A 25,520-nucleotide genomic window follows, 5' to 3' on the forward strand; every position below is an offset into this window, starting at 1 on the left:
CCGAAGCTGTGAGGGAGAGAGAGCCAAGAGTGGCATGAGAGAAAGAGAGCTTTGGTTAGGGTTTTAGAATTAGATCTTGTGTGTTGTGTAGCCATGTATTTATAGACTCCTTGAAGACTAGGGTTTGAAGAATAATCATTATTTGGTTAGGATTATTCTTACCTATAAATAGGAGATTGGAATTAATCAAGGAGATTTGATGGAAATCTCATCCTTGATTTGGGGAGATATTCCCATATTAAATCAAAGATAATTTTCCTAATTAAATATGATTTAATTAGGATAATCAGTTGACCTAAGGATATTTTGACGCAGAAAAACAATAGAACGTTTAGACCCACAAGAGCATGCAGGGCCAAAAAGGTCTGAATAATAAGCATTAACAACATAAAGGGGCAAACTACACAATAGATGTGTTAAATGGGTTGGGCTGGCCCAGCACAGCGCGAGCCTAGCCTTTTTAATGGGGCACGACACGGCCCAAGAACGATTATTGGCGAGTTGTGCTAGGCACGACACGAAAGCATGAGGCATGCCTGGATTAGAAAATAAGCCCAATGGACCGAGCCGGCCCAACATGGGCCGTGGCCCACTTCAAGCCCGACCGACCCACTTAACTTTGTTTTTTTATTTTTTATTTTGTCAAGACCCACTTTACATAAACCATCTATTAGCCTCCTTCCTCTCTCAATATTTACATATATGGGCATTGATTTGAATCACGCTGTGCTCAAGCACAACATGAGCACAGCGTGATTCAATATGGACTTGGACTTTTAGCCGGGATTAAAGATTTTAATAAATGGCCTAGTACGGCACAACCCGATTGATTAAACAGACTGGCCCAAGCCAACTCAAATAATATACGTTTGACACCTCTACACACCCACAGCAATACAAGTTAACTTCTACTTTTGTTCGATTTTCTTCTCACTTTTTGTAATTGAACTTCAATATGCGTCCAAAATTAGGACCCAAAATTTTAATCTGTCACAATTTAATCACAAAACTAATTTTTGTGTGTGTAATATGTAACATAAAAAAACTTATTTTAGGCCCGATACTCGAAATATAATTAAAAAGCCCAATATTTTCATGAAGAATTCGCTATGATATATGTGATCCATGCATACTAGCATGAAAAAATAGATACAATTTTGCTATTTCACTTGAACAGATTGTCTATTTGGTCCTTGTATTGAGCCACGATTCTATCCCTTCGAATTTTCATGGTTGGAGTCATTAAGCCACTGTCAATCTGCAATAGAAACAGAAATGTATAATCAGTCAAGAAGTCACAGCAGTAACTTGCAAGGCTAAGGACAATGCTGATGGCATGGATGTTTTACCGTAAAGGGTTCATCCGCAATTAAGATTGGTCCAATTTGAAATGAACGCCCTGAAGTCCTGCTCAAAAATAGAAGGAAAATTATGAGCATGTTTACCAAACAGCTAAACCTTCTTAGACAACTGAGTCTCAAACATGGCAGAACCTGTCCAAAGCTTAAAGTTATAGGCCATTTGGTACATTAAGGCAGACTTAAGGGTTGTGAGAAATTAAAACTAATCATCTCGGAATAATTTGCAGTTTTTGACATTTTGGTTTAGACCCCAAAAACTTAAGCTGTTAAGGAAACGACATTGCGAATCAAGGTAGCAATATTTAGTGCACTTCTATGGGACTTTCGTTTACTGAACCCAATGAGAAAAAAAAGATAAAACAAACATAACAAAACTTGCAGTCATGCAAACCTTGTCCGGTATAATCCAAATAATGAACCTAGAAAGATTTTACCATTTTCTCAATTCTTCGTATAACAAGTTTGTCATTCTGTCGTTACTTAGGTCAGAGGCATCAATATCTACAAGAGACAACTTTTTTGCTGCAATTAAAGCCTCTTCTTTGTTTGGAACAATTATTGCCCCAAGGCGTCGTTGATCCTACATATATGAACGCCCACCACATACATAATCAGTATATCAACAATACAAGTGGGAGAATGAAAACAAACTGAAACTGATATTCGATTAACCTGGCCAATGACAACAATTTGTTGAATTAAACTACTTCTCAAGGCAGCTTCCTCAAGCTCTGCCGGTTCAATATTTTCCCCTAGTTGAAAAATGCCGACAAGCTCAGTGTTAAGGAAAAGGAAAAAGAATGAGAAAATAAATAAATAAATAAACACAAAATCATATGAGTTGCATTCACTTTCATAAAGTAGACTTCAATCAAAGATAGAAACTTAAGAGTAAAAGATAGTTAAGAGGAACAAGAAAGTAAACAGCTGAATATTTTTCTTGAGATCCAAATGCATAAATAAATAAGAGCAGCCTGCTACTGGATAGTGTCAGGCTCTAGCCTGCAATAATTTGTTCTTGCATAGAACATAGCTTAACCAGAAAAAATTAAAACATTTATGAAATAGAATAAGCTCAAGTTCGCCATTACCATAAACACAAATGAATTTTAGAATGAGCAAAGTTCTCTGTGCATATAAATTCATATAGTCGAGATATCCGGAAAGATGCAAGTGAATACATATACCATCATAGCATAACTATCTATTTATCTATCTCCATAAAATATAAACATGCAAGACTATTTGCATCTGACGGAAAACTTAAGATTTGGCATTTAAGTTTAACACAAATGATTACATTCAGCACTTAAATTTTCATACAATCTTCAATACTAATTATGGGATTTCTTTATACTTTTAGTTTCAAATTTTCTTTATTTTTCAAGTAACTAGTAAGAAGATCCATGATAAATTTGAAGAAGAAAATTAAGCTATTAGTATACCTGTTGAAAGAACTATAGTGTCCTTGGCACGTCCTTCAAGGACAACCACACCTCCACAACGACGACTTCGCCCTGTTGAATGGTGAGGAGCAATCCAGCCTATGTCTCCAGTGTTTAGCCAACCATCATCATCCAGAATGTGCTTTGTAGCTCCTGGATTCTAGTCCAAACATAAACAAAAAGGTCACAAAACATATAATCAGGTAAGGGAAGAGTATGTTGAATTTGGATAGTACTAAAAAGCAAATTCAAAACTGTAAGAATTAAGTTCAAAAGAAATTCGAAATATGAAGACAATAACTATGAGATTTCTCAAATATATTTATCCACCCACATTCCTAACCCTATTTGCACTTCATGTATAACCAAGAAGGTGTAGATTAAATTTAAGGACAACGGAAGTCTACATATAGACAAACAGGCATAGATATGTATATAGATACACACACATACACACACATATATATATTGGTACACATGTAGGAATGTGAACAATAAAAATTATTGATACCTTGTAGTATCCTTTCATCACTGGTGGCCCCCTAACTTTTAAAATGCCACTTAAACCAGGGGGGAGAACTTCACTAGTTTCAGAATCTACAACTTTGAACTCTATATGTCGAATTGGATGCCCAACTGAACCAACAACCTTTAAGAAAGTACACAAAAGAGAGAAAAAGAAAAGTCTTTTAAGAATAGAACTAAAAGATAAGTCTGAAATGTCTGAAGACATAACCCAGTGCCACCAATTTCAACAGACTTATACAACCACAAAGTAATCATTGTAAATTTCAAATACAAATGTAATAACCAAAAAAAGATAAAGTTGATATACAGAAACTGAGTAATAACTTTGCACTAGCTATAGATAATTCTAGCAGTATGGGAAGTGATTGCTTGTTCATGGTATGACCAGTAATTTAAACAGAATGGCATCCTCATTTGTGAACTCTTTTATGTTTGCTATTGATTCCTCAGGTGAAGACAAAAATGGTATATCAAGTGCAACTCAACAACACAAACTAACACTCCCCTTGTTGAGTAAGTCCACAGAACAAGGAAACCAAATTGGGCCGTACACATAATTTTAAGTAATATTTCTTACATTACAGTTTGGTCGTCGAGCAGCAACAACAGGAGAAGTCTCTGTTAAGCCATATCCATTCAGCAGTTTCATGTCAATTGCCTGCAAGCATACAACACTAAAATGATAGCTGTTATCTAAAACATCTATTGGGCAAGAAAAATATGAGTGAAACCAAACCTCAAAAAATTTATCAACATGTGAAGGCAGACAACCTCCTCCACTGATGCCAGCCTGCAGGAAGCCACATAATCCCCTTATTAGTGCCTCAGTTTCTAATGAACACCTCAATATCTAGTTTTATCAATCAGATATGCTTAAAAAGATCAATAAAAGTAAAGAGAGAGTACAGATTCCCTTCTGCAACAGAGTTACCTCTGCAAATGAGAAAACGAAATGTAAAAAGATTTGTTTTAGTGAAAGTAATCACTTAAAGAACTTTTTATCTGGCTTTATCTACGAAGGTAACCATGGAATACCACTTTACAAAAAGTCATGTAATAGTACAAAGAAGCTACAAATAACAACGCAGAAATAAGATGACCTTTGATATTCCAAGAGCAGAGTGAATATTTCTATAAACTAGTTTCTTTCCCAACACATGCAAGGGCCATAGTAATGCAGCAATAACTCTTGCCCATAACCAATCTGATATTGAAACAAGATATGGCGGTTGCTTCTGGTTCCTCGTCAAATATGTCCCCTATAAACCAAATCGAAATCAATCAATGCAATTAAGTTTGGCTCAACAGATTGATCATACGATTCAAATAGATTCCTTAAAATAAAAAAATAAAAAGAGCAATTGAATTGTTATAAAAGACCCATTTAACGGTTGGGTCATGCATTTCAAGGTTATGTAAATTAGTATATAGATTCCAACAAAGCTGGTGTTTCTCTTTGTGTGACCTCTTTCATGTCAAGGCATAATACGTTATTGGACCATAGTGCATGAACATGAGCATTTACCAACGATATGTAGCCAAATCTATCAAAGATAATAGGTCCGTTGATGGCACATTCCATTGGGGTATTTACAGAACCCTTTCCCATCTCCACAAACTAAGCTAAGTATGAAGGAGATAAATATAAGTGGGGTTACCTTGAGGGACCCCACAATCATTTACTTTGGTTACAGTGGTTTGACCAGCAGTAATGTTTTATTCTTTTACAACAATCTCTGTTTACTAAGTATCGACTTATTTTAACTGAAAAAAAACACAACCAAAAATAAGAAGCAAAACGCATGTCCCTGTTAATTACTAACAGGAAGCAATTCGAACATACAGAAAGGTATTAATTTAGTTGTATTACAGCAATAAGAAGCCATGAACCCATTAAAGAACAATGAAATAGTTACGTCATACCATGGCAGACTTATATCATATGTTATTAACTGATTTTTCCACAAAATAATAAATTATTAAAACAATCACATTATCAGTAATTGACACGAAAATGAAATAGAAAAATAAACGTGATGTGTACTGAATGTTTGTTTGGAAATGAGAATAACAAATAACAGGACTTGTTAAAGAAGACTAAAATCTCAGATAATGAACCTCATAGATCCTCTTAAACTCCATGTATGCCAAACTGATCCTTATGAATGTAAGTGCAACAAGCTTAAGAACTGTAGAGCTAGAAGAAATTTGTTTCTGAATCCCGCTGCAAAGAGACAAAATAAAGAATTTAACATTAACAAAAAAAAAAGAAAAAAAAGAAAAAAGGAATCTATTCTATCTCACCTAAATAAAGGTCTAGATATACAAGTAAACTATGCAGAGCATTCATCATTCCCTCCTTATAATTACAGTACAAGATTTCAGAATTGAGGAAATTTAAAAGAGATCTAAACAGACATCTCAGTTTAACATCTGAAGCTAATTTGATCTTTATTTGGCACATCCACCACATGATTTTAACCAGGCAATGGAAACTCAACCTTACTGGTAAAGAAATGAAAGGGGTTTCAACAGATAACCCTATATGAGCATCAACTTTAAACAAACATTATGAACCCAAGAAAAGATATACCTGTAAAGTGTCTCATACACTAAAGGAACCGAAATTACATAGTTTGGTTGATATTGCCGCAAATCATCCTATCACACAATAAAAGCACCAATCAATTTCAACTTATAAAATCATAACGAGACCTAAGTATTCCATTTCACACTAACAGATTTTCTTTTAATTCTTCTACAAAATCACTGCCAAATAGTATAAAGTTAATATAGAAAGCAAGAATTGTTAAGGCAAGCCCTTAGAGTGTCTTGCCACTAAATTTTAGCTCTGAAATAGCATTTCCAAAAAAATTGAATATACCAAAGAAAATAACATATTGCAAGAAAATCAGCATCAATATAATAATACCTTCAATTTCCTCACAATTGTGTAAAACTGCTCAATGCCACACGTAAAAGCGAAGTACTCACAAGCTCGTTCATAGCAATGCCAAGGTGGGAGCATGCTAAGAAATTTGTCCCCACCTACAGCAGGTACAATGTCTGAGAGGTTCTTTATCTGGGAAAAAACAACAAAAATAGCCTCACTATGTGTCATATATAATTTATTATGGCAAGTACTGGTTTCAATTATACCAAAAAGAAACTGGGGAAGGTGTTTCAAGATGCAGCAAATACTTGCCCAAAATGCAATGCAAGTAAGAACAGCGGAAAACAAAAGAAATAGTTAATAGAACTGCCTCTTTCAATAATCATTGACATACAAACTCACATAATCATCCCTAAAAAATACAACTAAAAACAAAACAAAAGTACCCAAAATCTATCTCTATCATAGAACGTCATAGAACGTTCAAAGGTGGGGCCTACTATTTTAGATATTATATCTTCGTCAAAATATACACCCCAAATACCAACCTGATGCATCAGATTTCGATGGGTGAGGATGACTCCTTTTGGGTTACCACTTGTTCCACTTGTATATACTAATGCAGCAACATCATCTGGTTTGATAGGTTCATGCAGACAGTACTGCTCTGCAATCAGAATATTTACATTAGAGGCTGCATACTGACCAACCATACCGTAGTCCATTTACAGAAACAATAGAAGAATGTTTAGCAGATAACCAGTGGAATACAAGTCATTCCATGAAATAACTGTCTCTGTTTTCCAATTTCTAAGTGACATGCCTTTCCATCTGAGGGTATTCTGTCGCCTAAATTTTTTGTAAACTTCATGGCATACCAGATGATTAATGCCAAAACTATAATCACAAGAGCCCCAAGGTTAACTCTTTAGGTGACTTTGTAATTCAACGAACAAATCTTACTACTTATCTGGGGCAGAGCGAAGACAAAGAAAAGAAAAAACAGAAGAAACTGACTAAACAATCCAATCCAAGTTGTTTGGGGTCAGACTTGAAAGTTACAATACCAATTGGTTCAGCCGGTTGTTCTGTCAAGTTTGGGGTTTAAAAAACCAAAAAAGCCAACCCAATCCAATTCATAAACTTAGGTATTTTAATGAGGTGTTGTAATTTTTATGGGATTGTGTATTATGCTTTGCCTGCACTTAATTATTATGTTCCAGCCCTAAATCATGATTTATTTTGTCTAATATTGCATGCTTTGTGATAACAAGTAACACTGAAATTATGAAAAGGGCTTAACGGATAAAAGAAAAAGAAAGAGATGATTGGCGTACAAGCATCATCAGAATTAAGCACAGTAAAGGATTTAAATGTATTTCAAGGCAAAAAAGAAAATTACTAACAGAAACAGATGGATGACATACGTTTATCATCAGAATCAAGCATAATCTTACGACTATCTCGTCCCAAATCTAGAATCTCCTTGTAGTTAAAAATAGGAACCTTTCCTTCACTGACCAGGCTTGACTTCTCCCCCCATAACAGAACAATAAATTTAATAGGCTTGGAATAGAATTCTTCTGAAAATCGATTTAACAATTCAGGACTGTCCACAGCAAGTGCAACACTGTTGTAGCAATGAAGTTAAACTCAAAATTATTCCATGGAGTCAGCAATGCTTTTGTAAATACATAAACTCATTCATTATAGTTCCAAGTACTTTCATTGATCTCAACCAAATCCCACTTCTAACTCCCTAGAATGGGAAAGTTCAGATTAAGATACACAATGAATTCAAATAGATATGAACTATCTTATTCATTAAATACATATATTATTCAAGAAACAAATTTGCACTCATTGACTCTCAAAAAGAGATCTGATGTGAAAGGAACCTACTAAAACAAGTTGCACTGAAAACACAAATGGTGTAGAACAAAAATAAAAAACCAAGAATAGAATACATACAACATAATGCATAAATCATATATTTAGTAGACATCGGTACTATACTTGACATAAATAGAATTTTAAAGGGAGACTTTTTTCCCAAACCTATCAGAATGATTGTATATTTGTGATAACTCTTCAACGGATGACCTCGAACCTCTTGCCACATTGATTGCTCCGGTGGCCATTATACCTAAATCAAAATTAATCATGACAGTAAGCTTTTATTCTCAGAGATGCATAAAGGAGATATATGAATAAATTGGCAGAGACACATAATATCATGTCCTAGCATATTAAAATTTTCTTTAATGAATTTGATCCTAGAATAGAACTAATCAGCTAAGCATTGTCCAAAGTATCATACAGAATAAAAAAAAATTGTTTCAAGATTAATCTAAAATAGGAAGTGCTTTTTAGCCAAACACATGGGTTAAGTGATATTGTGATAGCCGCATGTCATACGAATATAGCATTACATTCCTCAACTTGAATTCTCCAAAGATAAGAGTTTAGACCCAGCAGGTTCAAGTTAGTTCTATAAAACAGATACAAATCGCTTGCCATGTGGATGGCATGGATTGAAACAGCTGCATACTGGCCACAAAAATACAGTGAATGGTTGATACAAGGGAAGTGCAAAGTTTACAGTCCCTCTATTAGCAAAAGTTAAAAGATAGAACTAATTTCTTTAAAATTAATATGCACAACGATGTCAGGTGAGATGTTTGAGAAAAGATTATCTTAAGGATTTTCTGCTATATTTTGCTACATAAAGACTATGCACTTGACTTCCTGTCAAGCATGCTTTCAGTTCATATTCCAAGCAACAAACCTGAAGAGCACAATGACAATATCAGAGCAATAGTGTGGCCATAGAGAAAATGAGCATACCACATCCTAAAGAAGTAATACAAGATGGCTATAAAGAATTGATTTAATGAAACATTTTTTAAGCTACAATGTTAAGAAAAATTCATACCCTGATCCGCAACAAGCCAACGGCATGAATTATCAGCAAAAAGTGCAATTTTTTCTTCTGGCTTTACTCCAACAACTCTCAGCCCTTCAGAAAAATCCAAAATTTCCTGCTCAAGCTGCACAATTAAAGAAACAAAAGGACAGACACTCAATAGATCTGTAAAATGCTATACATGAAAATAGATTAAATGAAAAATAAAGTCAGAGTATGAGATCATAAAAACTTTGCAAGAGTAAATTGATATAAACAACCAAGTTGATGGCCAAGTCAATGTTACAAAAAGTTTACGTATGTCACTGATTGTTATTCATTTTTAATAGAAATTTATATTTACGATCAAAGAAAATTTATTAAAGTCAAAGAAAGAACAAGGAATCTTTGTCTGTTCAATGTACTCCCACTAAATCTACTAGTTACAAAACAGGAACCTTAATCATTGCATTAATAAATCCCCATATACTGGTGAGTGGGTGACAAAAAAACAGAGCAAAGAAGTCATGATAAAATAAGCACAAAAGAGATAATCAAGAATAAGAAAGGAAAATTAACCTCTTTATAAGTTAAATTTGAAGGTGGGTCATGGTATGGATCCACCAATGCGATACGGTCACCAAATTTCTCAGCTGAAGATCTCCAAATGTCAGGAACTGCTCTCCACTCATCAGATACCGAAGCATCATTACCATCTAGTAACACACTTTCTAGAAATGGGGAATACCTTCGTATCTGCACTTCCTCTCTCTGAAACAGGATTTTCATTTAGTACAAATACATGAAAGTGCCCGCTAGCTGTATAACCATCTGTATAGCAGACATTCAAAGCCTTCTACAGTTAAGGGAAAACAAAGAAAAACTTTATAACATATGCACAATGAGATCAATAAGACCAAAATGGTTGTATCCTTTTGAATATGGCATGATGAAGATAGATCATAGTCATGAAATTCCATGCATCTCACTTTTTGAAATTCTAGAGCACAACACTTACTGCCTCTATGAATGTGGAATCCTTTAAAGCAATCCAGCAGAGGGATAAGAAAAACAGATCAAATCATCTAGGCAGAGAGATGATAGCTCTAGAAAACTCTGGAATTAATACATATATCAAGTTCTACTTCCATTTTTGTAAAGAATCAATATAAGAACTTTAACAAAGCCATAGGTGGCAAACACAGAACCTGATTGCCTAGTACTTTTAGTCAGAAGTACATTATATTCCTCAACAATAAAAAATAATATCTTACACCTCATTTTAAAAGTCTAGAAATGTCAACTAAGCTCCTATTTCTGAATTGATAGAATTGGAGACACAGTAACATTAAATGCCAAAATACCAAACATAAATTTGTATCACAGCTAGACCAACCAAAATAACGAAATCAATTGCGAATGAAAAGGGTATTTAGAAATCACCTTTGATTGGCAAAACAGACGAAATCCACGATTGAGAGAAAACCCCCCTCGGCTTCCATAGCATTTTCTAAGAAAGATTTGTCTGCTTCTGAATTTATGGTTAGAACAGAGGAATTGGAGGGCATGCCCACAATCAAAAGAGTTGCTCAGAATGGAGTTGGGCGTTAACAAAATGGTGGTGGCCATTTGATTGACCCAAGCAGAAGCAGAAACTGAAACTATGGAAACTGGGTTCATCTGAGCTCCTAATATAGCTTTGTCTGTGCTTCCCTTTTCATATATGCACAGAAAGAGAGGGAAAAGAAGACGACAAGCGAGAAAAACTAAAAGATGAGAGTAGTGATAGTGTTTGTGAAAAGTACTGTGAGAGATTACAGGAAGTTGAAAGAGAAAAAAAAAAAAAAACTGCAGAAAATGAATGAGTACCAAGGACAACGTTTTTTCAGCTGAGTCGATGGAAGTTGTTGACGTCCGAACAAGAACATGAAAGAGATAAAGGTTTAATATTTGATAATTTATGAAGAAGATGCATAATTGGCTTTTAATTAGACATGAAGTCGAGTTTGTCTTACGCATGTGATGTGATGGAGAGGCTCTTTCATTTCTTAATAGCCAGGAGCTTAAACGGTCACTAAGAAACAAACAGAACGACTTTTCTTTTATATAGACACCAGATAAGCGAAGCTTTTCTTGGTTTCCTTCTGCTGCGGTCGTTTCCTGAAGGGTCAAATTATATTTAGTCCCGCATGAAATTAGTAGTTGCGTACGTGGTGAAAACCAAATATATTTGGTAATTTTGAGATGCATTCCAATTTTTGGAATTCCTTTCGGAATTGATTTGGACTTGCTATCCAACTTGCACCTTTAAAAATACCTACGTTCCTCTTTTACCAGTTTTGCCTCTCCTTAAGAAAACAAAAACAAATATAATAAGAGTACACAAGTTATTAGAATTTGTTTTCAAACAAAAAAAATTTCCATAATTTTCAGTAGCTTTTCCTATACAATAACTACCACTAATCTGACACATACAATAAGATATCGGGTCGGATAGGATTGCCGACAACCAACCCTTCCTAAGCTGGGGAAGGTGACCACTACCCCTCCTCCCCTCTGTCCATCCTTTCCCTTCCGCTCCTCTTCTCCCATCATTTTCCCTCCCTCCCTTTCCACTTTCCTGGGGGCTCTTGCGGCCCCTCTCTCCCCTTCCTCTTCTCCTCCCCAGATCTACTTGAATCTTGGGATTTTAGCCTCGATCTCTTTTGATATAGGTTTGTTTGTGTGTTTGTTTTGTTTGGTTGTTTTTGCAGTGTTCTAGGTGGCTGGTGTTGTCTCTGTTTCGGTGGCGACAATAGTAGTTACGCTGGATTGGGTCTCTCTTCGAAAGAATTGTGATACTTGGTAGCTGATGTTTTGTCTTTGTTTCGACGGTGACGGCAACAGTGAAGCTAGTGGTAGTTATTGGGATGTAGTGGTTGTTAGCATGACTTGTGGATCCGCATTTACTTTCCTTACACACCAAGGATTCCCATATTAAATATAATTGATTTACTTTAATTCATAGTTTTCTACTATATACAGAATTATGAGTTATTACTTTCCTTGACCTACAAGGATTTATTGTATTATAAATATGACCTCCTGCAAGGAGAAGCATACAGATAAAATTCCCACAAACAATATTCTTTCATAGGTTTTAATATTTTAGCATGGTATCAGAGAGTGATCTTGGGATTGTTGCTAAACTATAGCCAACCACATGCCGATGCCGCCATGGGGGATCAAGATCCAATCATCCCTCATGAAGGTAGCACCACTGATTCCTCTACCACCCAGACCTAGAAACTAGAAGAATTGAAGACCCAGATGACCCAATTTTTTAAAATCCAGAATCAGTTTTGAAGATACAAAACTAAGCCTCGACCCTTACCCTCCGATCTTAGTAGAATTGATGTCAAGAATGACCCAGTTAGACTTAGACCCAGACTCCAACTTAGACTCAGACCTATATACTAACCAAGACTTAGATCCTGACCTTGAATCAGACTCAAACCTAGATCCAGACCCAGATCTAGACCCAGATACCGACCTAGACTATACCAAATGAAATTTCTGCTGCACATATTATGACTTGTCGAACAAAGCTCCAGACAAATGGAATAGATTGCACATACTATGGTGATCCGAGACACATTCGTGAGACCTGTTTCAAATTGAATGGCTACCCCGATTGGTGGGATGAACTCAAAGATCGAAGACGACGTGAAGCTGCAACGCGTGGTTCTGGTTATGTATTCCATACTTCGAATACAAGTGATGCAACGAGATAGATCATTAACTCTAGCGCAACCGATCATATGACATTTGATCCAATGGAGTTACTTATGCTGTGACAGGGGCTGGCACTGTTGCTCTCTCGTCCTCTCTGTCATTGCCTAATACTTTACTTGTTCCATCTTTATCCAATAAGTTGATCTTAGTTGGTCAATTACTAAACAATTGAATTGTTAATCTATTCGAATTTTCGTTTGCTTCAGGATATTCACACTAAGGAGATTATTGGTCGAAGTACTAAAAGAGAGGGCTATATTATGTAGATGACTTTAGTATAGGCATGGCTAATAGTGTGACACATTCCTCTAATAGCAAACAAAGAAAAATCTAGTTGTGGCACTATCGTTTGGGGCATCCATCCTTTAGTTATATGAAACATGTTCTACCAGATTTATTCTCAGGTTTCAAAGACTCCGACTTCAAATGTGACACTTGTATTTTGGCCAAGATTAACCGTGTGTCCTAACCGTTTACGTTAATTTACTCTGATGTCTGGGGACCCTTTCGTTCAGCAAGATACAACTTGTCCTCAGACACCACAACAAAATGGTGTTGCATAACGAAAGAATCGACATCTTAGCCCGAGCATTTCTAATTGGTGCTCATGTTCCTCGCCATCACTGGGATGATACTATCGTCACTGCAGTTCACCTAATCAACCACGCCTCCTAGTGTCTTGAACTTTAAAACTCCATTATAAGTGCTCGCACAACACGTGCCCCTACCCTCTGTTTTGGTGCTCACACCTCGAATCTTTAGATGTGTGGCCTTCGTTCATCTCCACAAAAATCAAAGCAGCAAACTTGATCCATGTGCCCTTCGTTGTGTTTTTGTGGGATATGTCACTCATTAGAAAGGCTACCGATGTTATCATCCTCCTTCTCGGCGCATGCATGTCACTATGAATGTCACTTTTTTGGAGTTCGAGACATTCTTTCATGACTCAGTATCCAATTCTTCGCTTCAGGAGGAGACATAGAGTGAATCACAAACTTGGAGAACCTTAGAAGATGGAAAAATCGACGCATGGACGAAAACGATCAATTGTTCTGACAATAATGACCTATCGCTTCAAACAGTAAGCTCCTTGGACAAAACGATCAGTAGTTCTGATTCTAACGACTAGTGGCCTCAAATAGTAGAACAAGATAGCTCACCTCGGGATAAAATGACCAGTAGCCCTGAAGAATTCGATTGGTTGCCTATGTTTGAAACGTCCCCGGATTTGACTACTTCTAACTTTCTTGAGAAAGAAGACGAACCTAAACACACTAAAGACCCCTCTCATTCAACAGTACCAAACAACCAATCTCCTGAGAATATCCTTGAGGTAAATATTCCTACAACTCGTGTGAATTTAGTTGATGATTATATTGGATGCCAATTACCTTTTAGGCACAGCCATGGAAAACCACCAAACCGATATTCTCCTGATATTGGGAAGATGTCAAAGTACCCAATTGCCAATCATGTGTTCACTCAAAGACTGCATGAACCACGGAAGGCGTTTATGCATCAGTTATGTGTTATTTCCATTCCCACTAAGGTGACTGAAGCATTGAAATATCCGAAGTGGACCCAAGCAATGAAGGAAGAACTAAAGGCTATGGAGAAAAATCAGACATCGACGCTGGAGATATTACCCTCAGTAAAAAAAACAGTTGGATGCAGATGGGTGTTGACTATCAAACGCAATGCCGATGGGTCCATTGAACGATACAAGGCCAGACTTGTGGCAAAAGGGTATACATAGACCTACAACATCGATTATGAAGAAACCTTTGCCTTCGTAGCAAAGCTTAACACAGTCAGAGTGCTACTATCACTTGCAGCTAACTTGGATTGGCCATTCCATCAGTTTGATGTAAAAAATGCTTTCTTGCATGGTGAACTCACAGAAGAAGTTTACATGGACATTTCACCAGCATATACAACATCTACTCAGACTAGTATGGTGTGAAAGTTGCGAAAGCACTATACGGTTTGAAATAGTCACCACGTGCATGGTTTGGACAATTCACTTTGGCAATATTGAGGAATTTTGGGTTCTAACATAGCAATTCAAATCATACTCTGTTTTTGAAACATCAGAAAGGTTAGGTAATAGCTTTAATAATTTATGTTGATGATAAGATTATTACTGGGAATGATGAACATGAAATATTTCGGTTGCAAGACTATTTAGATACTAAATTTAAGATGAAGAATCTAGGTGGACTCAAGTATTTCTTGGGGATTGAGATGGCCTGATCAAAGCAAGACATATTTCTATCTGAAAGGAAATATGTCTTGAACTTGCTGACAGACACATGAATGCTAGATTGAAAATCTATAGACACTCCTATTGTTCATAATCATCATCTTGGAGAATATTCGGATCAGGTTCCAACTAATAAGAAAAGATACCAAAGGTTAGTGGGAAGATTGATCTATTTGTCACATACTCGACCAAACTTTGCTTATGCGGTGAGTGTAGTCAGTCAATTTATGCATTCTCCAACTGAAGACCACATGAATCTAGTTCTTCGAATACCTAGATATTTGAAGTCTGCACCCGGAAAAGGACTTATGTTCTCAAAACATGGTCATCTAAATATTAATGGTCACAAAGATGCAGATTGGGCAGGAAGTATAATGGATAAGAAATCCACATCCGGTTACTTCACATTCGTGGGAGGTAATTTGGTTACATGGAGGAGCAAAAAATAGAAGGTGGTCGCCTTATCCAGTGCAGAAGCCGAGTTCAGAGGTATGACCAAAGGAATTTGTGAACTCATTTGGTTAAACAGGTTGCTTACTGAACTTGGGTATAGACCTACGTCTGCAATGAATCTCTTTTGTGACAATAAGGCTGTAATAGCTATTGCACAAAATCCAGTTCAACATGATCGCACCAAACATGTTGATGTAGATCGACACTATATCAAACAAAAGTTCGAAGCTAAAGTGATTCAGTTTCCTTTCATAAAGTCCAAGGATCAATTGGCGGATATTTTGACAAAGACAATTTTCAATAGAGCGCTCCACAATTCATTGGACCGGTTGGGCATTGTTGACATCTATGCACCAACTTGAGGGGGAGTGTTGGCATGACTTGTGGACCCTCATTTACTTTCCTTACACACCAAGGATTCTTATATTAAATGTAATTGATTTTCTTTAATTCATGATTTCCTACTATAAATAGAATTAGGAGTTATTACTTTCCTTGACCTACAAGGATTTATTGTATAATAAATATGATCTCCTACAAGGAGAAGAATACACAGAAAATTCCACAAACAATATTCTCTTATAGGTTTTCATATTTTAGCAGTGGTGTGTCCTTTGAGCGGTTTCGTCTTCGATTTTAGCGTATGTTTTGATGTCCTTTTCCATTGTTATGTTTTTCTTTTGCAGCTCATCTCTGCTCTACATTGCCCGAAGACCTATGTTTGGTCATAGGAGTTTTCTTTGTTAGATTCTGATTTGAGTTGGGGTGTTTTTTAGAGGTCCCTCTTGTTATTGTTTTTGTGCTCTTCCTCTGTGTGATCTCCTGTGTTTCTGTCCTTGGTGTATTTTTGTAGTTCGTGGGCGCTCAAAGGACTAAGTTTTTCTCATAGAAGGCTTCTTTTGATAGTTGGGATGCGATGCGGTTCTCTTTGTGGGTCTACTGTGCTGTTGTTTAGTTGGTTTTTTTATGTTCTTGTAACAGTCTTTTGTGGTCTGGGTCAAATTCTCTTGTGAGTCCTTGACATGTGTGGTTCTCTTTTCTTACTCTGGGGTTTGTCCCAAATGATTTTGCTAGGAAGGTTTTAATGAGACTACTGTATTCATGCCAGTATTTGTATGCCATTTTGGCTTATGAATGAAATCTCATTCTAAAAAAACAAACTACCACTAATATCTCTCTCTTTTTTTTCTACAACCTCGTGTGTAGGGATAAATATTTTTAATAACTTGAGCTACAAATCCCCTTGTTCTTAACTATCACTAATCCCTTTTTCTCTGTCTTTTTTTTTTCTTTAAGATTTTTTTTTTCTAAGTTGAAATGTCAAATATAACATGATTTTAGCAAAAGTGGTTTTTGAGGATGCTTAGGTGCAGGTTTAGGGAAGATTAATTCGAAAAATACCATCATTAATTTTTTAAAATAACACCACCTCCACCACCAGCACATCCTCCTCCTCCTCCACCTCCACCACCTCCACCTCAACCACCACCTCCTCAACCCCATCACTTCCACATCCACCTCCACAATCGCCATCCCTACCACCACCACTATCGCAACCTTCATCACCACCACCTCTTTCACCACTACCTTCACCTCCATCTCTTTCACTACCACCTCCACCACTACTTCCACCACCACCACTACCACCACATGATTAGTGCATAACACTTTCAAGATCATGTCTATTTTAGTCATATATATTGTTACAACAATTTTATATTAAAATTTACCAAATAATTTTGACATTGCTTTTTGTACTAACATATCACTTTCAAAATATTGTTTACCAAACACGGAGCTACTTTACTTAATAGCTAATTATTTTCAAAGCACAACATAAGCAACTTTTTTTAAAAAGTGACTGCAATCCCAAAATCGCCCTTAAGCCCCGTTTTGGGATTGCTTTCTTTCGCCAAAAATCGACTTCACTTTAAAGTTAAACAGTTTAAGGTGTTTGGTAAAAATAAAATATGCGGATTATTTTAAAAGCAATGGCCTCCTAACAGCAGATTTTAAAAGCACCCTCTAGGTTGCTTTTGAAAACTGCTTTCACAAGAAGCAGAGAATAACCTTTAATGATTTTTTTCATGGTTGCACTATTTGACCTCTATTCTTATCTTCTTCACCTGCCTTTTAAATTTAATTTAAATTTAAATTTTGATTTAAGAAATAAAAAATAAAGAAAATCAACACATCTGCAAATTTACCTTTCTTAAAATCGTACACCATTCATTTTCCTTCTTTTTCTCTTTTTGTTTTTTCTAGTGATGAATCCTTTTCATATAACGTGATTAACTTATTTTTGTGGAACCTATTGCTTGCACAAAGTAAACTGAGGAACAAATGTTAATTTGTTTTTTAATCTTATGCCCAAGTGGACTGAGAAGTATTCCTTTTGGAGGGCGCTACAAGGATCCAAGATTGCACAGTTCAATGGCTATTGTATCAGCACCTATCAAGTGGATGTTGCCTGGATTTTCTTTCATAAGATCTGCTTGATTTCTCCTCCCAAAATATTTGATCATAGTGGCGGAAATCTAAGCAAAGGATCCATATCCCTGTTATGGTCGTCACAATATTTGATTTTTATTTAGGGTTAGGGTTAAGAAAAGAGGGAGTAAATTTTATATTTTTTTCATGATTTTTTTTAGTTTGGTATATATGTCATTTGTATTTTGTCAAGTTTAGTCATATAGCATTGGTTAGTTAGCATTTTTAAGACAATAGACAAAATTCTTACATTTTAGATTAACTACAATGTTTTGGAGAGACAAGAGTTACTATGCATGTGGTGGTTGCATATTGCCACATCAAATTTCATCTAATTGGATAAAATTTATGATTTTGGATTTGAGTGCGAGCCGAACCAAACTACGAGACCAAAACTCTAATTCAACTTTTTTTTTCATTGTACAAATAAGGGAGATTTACTATTATACCCAATATAGGAGCCCAAATAATAAAAAAACCATATATAAAATAGACTTAAAAAACATACCCAAAGCCCATTTGCAACATAACAAAAAGGCTTTCTTTGTCCAAAAAAAAAACATAACAAAAAGGTTTTTAACTTCTTTTAAATTACAAAACTGTCATTGCTTTCTTAAAACAAATCCAATCCCAAAACCTCCTTAAAAAATCCCAAAACACTCAATAGGGCATCCAAGTAATTTAACAATCAAAATTAAATTCAATAGGGTCAGCTATCATTTTTTGGGTTTTTTTTTTAAATTTGTTTATAGAAATTAAATGGTGTAGGGTTTATTTATAGTTTTAGTGCTAAGAATGGGTATATGACAAAATATCTCTACAAATAAACTAGGTCATCTTCAATCCACCAGAAAATTAGGAGTACTATTCTCAAATTTGGAACTCCAGTGGCTTTCGCATTGCTCGAATGCATCGGCATTAAGTGTAAATTCATATAGCTATACCAAATTTGATAACAGAACTAAGACTTGGTATTCTTTAAGTGGGACTTACCGAATTTCATCTCTTTCCCTTAGATTCTCATTGGAGCCACTAAACATGATTTCGAATATAGTATTGGTACCTACCAAATAAAACCTCCCTATAGCTAGTGCTAAGTATATGTGGTCCATACTCTTTTTTTTTAAATTTGATCAAAAGAGAAAATTCATTAAATAAACTTCAACATTACAATAATCAAAGACATCAACAAGACATTTAAAATACCAATTTCAAGAGGGTAACAAACTAACATGCTAAAAGTAAAACTAAAGTGGACAAAAGCCACATTAAAACTATTAGTCCACATCACCATGATTAACTATAAGCCCAAACAAAGCCCACACACCTAACATAACCGAAGCTTTCAACGTCGAAGTCAGACATAAAAAAAAAGAAGCATCTCTACGCCACCGACCAATCCATTCAGATAAATGCCCTAAACCCTAAACCCTAAATATAAGTCACACATCGGAAACTTGACTAAATAAAATACAAGATATAATGAATGGTTCCACTACTAATATCACCGAGGCCTTTTGTGATAAAACCCCACACCTATTGGACTTTGTAGGTTGTTAAGTTGGGGACAATATCGTCGTTGTTAATAGTGGGCCGCTGACCCGCCTCTCTGAAATTTAACATGGTATCAAAGCGGCTATCCTACACATGTTTGTAAGCTCAATCGTTCTTTATATGACCTTAAATAGGCTCTGCGGGCTTGGTTTCAGTGTTTTTCTACTCATCTTGAGCATTTGGGCTTTGTTGCTTCCAAGGCCGAAACCTCATTATTCATGTACTTTCATGGGTCTATTACTATATACTTGTTGATTTATATTGATGACATTTTAGTTACAGGGAATAGTGGGTCTCATTACTCAGCTAATTCTCGATTTGGGCCATTAATTTTCTATGAAAGATCTTGGTCCCTTGGATTACTTCTTGGGCATGGAAGCGGTATGGACCTCCACCGGTCTGCATTTATCTCAATCCAAATAAGTCCTGGATCTCTTGAAACGCACAAAGATGTTAGACTGCAAACTGTTGCCAACTCTGCTGTTGGTGGCTATCGGTTAAGCTTGCATGATGGTGACCCGTTGTTTGATGTTTTTGAGTATCGTTGTGTGGTTGGGGCTCTTCAATATCTTACGTTCACACATCTAGAAATTGCCTTTTTTGTTAATCAAGTCTGCCAATTTATGCACAAGCCCACGACGACTCATTAGACTGCCGTCAAATGGATTCTTCGTTATCTCAAGTCTGCCTCTGATGATGGCCTTGTATATAAGCCTAGTCCGCTAAGTCTTACTGCATATGCTGATGCTGATTATGCTGATGATCCTGATGATTGTCGCTCTACTGGAGGGTATTATATCTATCTTTGTGATAATCGTTTCCTAGAGCTCTAAGAAACAACAGGGTGTTTCACATTCTAGTATTTCTGCTGCTGCCTTGTCCTTGGTACGTTCGTTGTTTCATGATCTCCGTCTTCCCCTCACTCCTCCACGTTTTTGGTGTGATATGTCAGTGCAATGTTTCATGATCTCCGCCTTCTCCTCACTCCCCCACGTTTTTAGTGTAATAATGTCAGTGCAATCTCTCTTACTTCTAATCCAGTATTTCAATCCCGCACTCATCATATTGAGGTTGATTATCACTATGTTCAGGAGAAAGTTATTCTCAAGGAGCTCAAGGTTGGTTACATTTCCTCTAAGGATCAGCTTGCTGATCTTCTCATCAAGGTTCCACTCTTCGGTTTTGTTACTTACTCTCCAAGCTTCCCATTTTTCGTCGTCCACTCAACTTGTGGGGGCATGATGAACCTAATCCAGACTTGACGTGATCTCCTGTTGCTAAGCCTTATCTGTGTTTACTATTATCTGTTATTATGATAAATATCTTATTAATAATTATCTTGTAAAGAGTTTGTCTCCATGTAAACTTGTAAACCCTCTGTACATGAGTTCTATATAATTAAACACATGAACTGCTCACCTATCAATTGTGGGTTGAGTTTATTTGTTCTTGTTCATTCTTTTTCAACCTTCCACTTGTTGAGATTAAATGTACGTTCTTGGTCTCTTGCAAATACACTGAAGTTTCTGTAGTACCCATTTAGCCTGCAAACAAACCAACTCTCACTCAATTGGCATGGAGTGAGATAAAATGACCACAATAATGAAAATTGAAGATAAAATGGGGAGTCTTACATTCTGCAATAAACGAAAGCAGGAGCGAAGTGAAATCTTTTATCATTGTTATAAATGACCTTAGATCATATACCTGCACACTATCCATGATTCAACATACATAAGCACCTTCCTCTGATACCACATTCTATGTACACAACACCAAAAATATGTAACTTGGTACATGACCATGAAGCACTTCAAAAATAAAAATAATAAAACACTTAGAAAGAACTGACTACCTATATACACAGTTCCCCAACTAATCACAGAAAGAATTCAACAAGGTCATTTGACTTGCCAATTTGCCATGTCCACTTAGCCAACTGCAACACAAAAATTCTTAGAATATATATATATTGATTAGTATAGCAAACATACAACCCAAAAATGACATAACAGCAAATTGAATTATGATCCAAGCAACGAACCAAATCAACATCAATGGAGAGCTCTCTCCCCTTAAATAGAAAAATAAAATAAAAATGGAGCTGCTTAGAAATCCCAATGTTAAGAATCTAAGATGTTGTAATTTTTTACCCAACTGAAATCCCAGTGTTGTATCATGTATGTAATATTGCTATATTTCCATTATCTGGTTTCTGTATTAACTATCAAGTATTCAAGTGTGGTGTGGTTCTCTTGTATCGTTTCTCTGTCTGTGGTCAGGGATTTTGTATCTGTTTCTTGGTTAAGCATGGTATTGTTGTTCGCCATGTCTGCTTTGTTTCTGTGCTTCGTTTCTGGTTAGTTGAGTTTGGGATTTGAAACCCAGAGAATCTGTAATGCCATTCCTGTTACTTCTATTTGAGATGTAATTCATATGTGGTTTCTTAGTCTCTAGTAATGGTAGTTTCTTGTGCATGCTTGCTTGAATATTTAGGTCAAGATTGTACATTTCTGGTTTTCTGATTGTAGTCTGTTAATTCTCTGTCCTCGTACGTGTTATCTTTTTACATCATATGAATTGAAATATGACGCTTTATTCCATGTTAATTGCTCCGGATTAATGCTTCTCTCCTTTGTACATGGTCTACATGTTATTTATTTATTTATATTGATACAAAGGAGAGAACATGTAGCACAAAAGCAAAGTAGAACACATCAATTTATGTATAGAGAACATTAATTAGTACTTTCTCTACTTCTTGGATAAAGGAAGAGGTGCCAAGGACGATGTAGCACAAGCAAGAGCCTTTTTCACACCAGTAATTGTGGGCCTGACATTAGAACATAGAGAGGTAAGAGGGCCTTGGTCTCCACCGTAGGTGAGATCAATGTCAGTCAACTTCACATTCTCACACGGTACGCCCCTGCTACATACAAGCTTGATTGCAAGTGGAGTGAAAGATGAGCCCTTAATGTTCTTGAAGCTGACATTGTTGATCTTAACTTTTGACGGAGGCTTTTGGTCACACCGAGTATATGGGCAATACAATTGGTCTATGAGGATAGGGTTACTGACGTTAACCATGATAATATTCTCATAATGTATATCTGAGGCAATACTGCTAGGCGAAGGAGAATCTGGCCATGTTTTGATTCTCACACCGTTCTGCGTATTAGTCAGGGTGCAGTTCTTAACTATGATCCCGGTCACAGCCTTTTCTTCCTTATATCTTCCAAGGCTTCCAATGCTTATGCCATGGCCTGGCCCACAAGTAACATCAGTCACTGTGATTTGGTGGGAGTCATCACCAATAGAAACACAGTCATCCCCAGTTCCAATCTTTGCATGAGTAATGTTGATACTAGTCGAAGCCCCGATATGGATTCCATCTGTGTTTCTGCTCTCGTCAGGTGCTGTGATGGTAAGATGTTGAAATGTAGTATGCTTGCATCCGAAAACATGCATGTGGAAATTTTTGCTGTTAAGTGAAGTTATGTCTTGAACTCTGGAATTGGTGATGAATTCGAACCTCAGATTAATGGGAATCGGTTTGCAATTTTTGTTTTTGTGGCAGTCATTTTGACCCCAAGCAAGTGCTCCTTGGCCATCAAAAATCCCACCACCTGATAAGGTGAGCTTGTCAATGTACTGAAAACCAACCCAAGTATCTGGTCTTGTGAATTGGCCAGCGTTTGTTGGAGCCTGCAATGTGCCTCGAACTTGCATCTCAATAGGAGCCTTACAAGGGCCTCTGAAAGTTGCTTCTTTTAACTTGTATGTCCCACTCGGAACAACAACTTTACTTGCCGATGGCGATGCACATGCATCACTCCAAGCCTTGGCCAAGGCCTTAGTGACATCAGAGCCAGGTTTTGCACCGTATGTTGCACTTGTCACATCAAACACACTAGGATTAGCTTTAGCTGTAGATGCTAACAATAAGAACAAAAGCATTGCCAAGAATCTTAATTTCAGAGCCATTTTGATTTTCCTTCCACTTTGTTAATTTTCTTCTCTCTTTTTTCTTTGGAAGGATGATGCAACTCCATTTTGAGCTGAGGCCAATTTATAGTCCGATTGGGAAGGCTCAACACCATGAAACTATCCAACCAATCACTAACTATTTTTATACGAAGTTGCATTCTAGTTCAGCCTTACATCCTATAATTAGTAAGCTGTTTAGCCTTAAGAATATTCATCACCAAATCTCTATCTAGAACGTGCTAAGCTATTTGTAGTATTGCTCTCCTCCTCAGATCACTTAAAATTTCTAGAAAAGTAGGACCAAAACCATACGCATACATACCTGGATAGAGTTTGTTGATGCCTAAAATGGGTTCAACAGAAGATGACCTCTTCGAGATCGAGGTCGGGCAATTCTTCCGGACTAGGTCAGCGTGATCAACCAAGTCGTCCTCCAGAACCTGCAAAATAAGATAGCTTCAGTGGGTGACACCGGTGTGGTGCCGGCCAAGGACCCTCCGATGCTTAAGTCAGTCGAGTGTTTGAGAGTAAGATTGCACAATAGGTTCTAGTGCTTAGAATTGCGTACCTTTCACGGAGGATGGCCTTAGCCTTTTATATCATCCCAGACGACCTAATCCTTCTCGGAGTGGAACTCCATAGCAAACCAGCTCTCCTCAAACTAGGACTCCAGGACAACCTAACCCTCCTCGGACTAGGACTCTATTTAGATAGGCGTCTTGGTGATCCCGAAATATCCCAACTTCTTTAGGACTAGAAGTACTTTGAGTGAACACCACGTAAACCAAGTTGATGTTAGCCTCATGTGCACCGGGCTCAAGCTCATGGACCAATGGGCCCATACGCCCACAAGCCCACATGGGTCAAGGTGGAAAAATATATGGCAACTAAGCTCGAGCCTAGCCCAACCACTAACACAGTGGTCTGGCCCAGCTCGACCACCAACACTGTGGTCTGGCACAGCTCGACCACCAACACCGTGGTCTGGCCTAGCTCGACCACCAACACCGTGGTCTGGTACAGCTCGACCACCAACACCGTGGCCCAAGCTCATGAACCAACACCGTAGTCTGGCACAGCTCGACCAATAACACCGTGGTCTGGTACAGCTCGACCACTAACACCATGGAGTAGCCTAGCTCGGCCTAGAGGTATTTTACCTCACAAACAGAGTTAACAAGATCAACAGGAAAAGACCATGCCTAAATAATTGGCCCATTTACATATATGCTTTTTCTAATCATCCATCATCCAACCTAATTAGCCTGGGTGTAGGTGAAAGAGAGTGGTAGTTATTCATATGAAGCATGCGTTTTATTAAACTTCAATTTTAAACTATTTTTGGTTTTATGTTTTTTAGGCTTAACTAATTAATGATTCTTCACACCCCCACACACACCCCCCACACCCCACACCACACCACACCACAACACCCTCCCAATATTATATAATTTCAGTCTCACTTTATCCCATTTTGCCTCACCTAACAACCATGAGCTCTCTGTGTAAAAAATATTCATTAAAGATTAAGAGAAAATTCATGGTATGGGAGCAAATGTTCCAGCATCCAATTCACAAGGCTCTAAGTGGACAAGAAGAATATCACCTAGGTCATTAATTGGGCCCATTTATTTGGCTAATTAATTAAGACCAATAAATATGGGATATTATCTTTATTTGAGAATATAATCTATATATATAAAGCAAAAGGCAGAGAATGGTGAAACATTCAAAATACCAGAAAATGCCCTTGGTTAATGCATTAAGAATTGAAATTATTAATTAAATGAGGATAATATGGTAAATTCACACTTTTTCATATTTCAAAAAATAAAAATAAAAATAAAAATATGATAATGGATTCTAT

The 25,520-nt window shown here is 36.8% G+C and overlaps 1 protein-coding gene and 1 pseudogene across 4 annotated transcripts; both read right to left on the bottom strand.

The window, feature by feature from the left end:
• Positions 1-1,063: 1,063 nt before the first annotated feature.
• LOC110754781 (putative acyl-activating enzyme 16, chloroplastic) lies at positions 1,064-11,243 on the bottom strand. 4 transcript variants are annotated; one of them, XM_088245233.1, is made up of 20 exons: positions 11,148-11,163; positions 11,002-11,021; positions 10,576-10,845; positions 9,712-9,903; positions 9,163-9,277; positions 8,286-8,373; positions 7,655-7,857; positions 6,776-6,894; positions 6,267-6,416; positions 5,928-5,995; positions 5,453-5,558; positions 4,435-4,593; positions 4,071-4,124; positions 3,912-3,992; positions 3,318-3,455; positions 2,807-2,966; positions 2,034-2,113; positions 1,796-1,941; positions 1,350-1,407; positions 1,064-1,258 (listed from the first exon to the last, which is right to left on the bottom strand). In XM_088245233.1, exons 1-20 carry the CDS (start codon positions 11,149-11,151, stop codon positions 1,166-1,168), a joined length of 2,304 nt encoding a protein of 767 aa, XP_088101359.1. In that variant the 5' UTR covers positions 11,152-11,163; the 3' UTR covers positions 1,064-1,165. The 4 variants fall into 4 exon arrangements, 3 of the variants coding, with proteins under 3 accessions (XP_088101359.1, XP_088101357.1, XP_088101365.1); XM_088245231.1 differs by having other exon boundaries at positions 10,576-11,021; positions 11,148-11,166; XM_088245239.1 differs by lacking the exons at positions 1,064-1,258; positions 1,350-1,407; positions 11,002-11,021; positions 11,148-11,163 and having other exon boundaries at positions 1,792-1,941; positions 9,712-9,963; positions 10,576-10,712.
• An 11,177-nt stretch (positions 11,244-22,420) lies between these two features.
• On the bottom strand, positions 22,421-23,650 carry LOC110754769 (exopolygalacturonase pseudogene; annotated as a pseudogene).
• Positions 23,651-25,520: the final 1,870 nt, after the last annotated feature.

Source organism: Prunus avium, chromosome 1 (assembly GCF_965620075.1).
Source record: "Prunus avium chromosome 1, drPruAviu1.hap1.1, whole genome shotgun sequence".
Taxonomy (NCBI): domain Eukaryota; kingdom Viridiplantae; phylum Streptophyta; class Magnoliopsida; order Rosales; family Rosaceae; genus Prunus; species Prunus avium.

Bases quoted from the DNA above. Each gene is read 5' to 3' on its own strand.
- LOC110754781 (XM_088245231.1), bottom strand. The intron at 8,374-9,162 runs GTATGAATTTTT...ATTTTGATTTAG, and splicing joins TTGGCTTGTTGCGGATCAGG to GTATAATGGCCACCGGAGCA. The intron at 3,993-4,070 runs GTTTGGTTTCAC...GTATGCTTGCAG, and splicing joins ATGTTGATAAATTTTTTGAG to GCAATTGACATGAAACTGCT.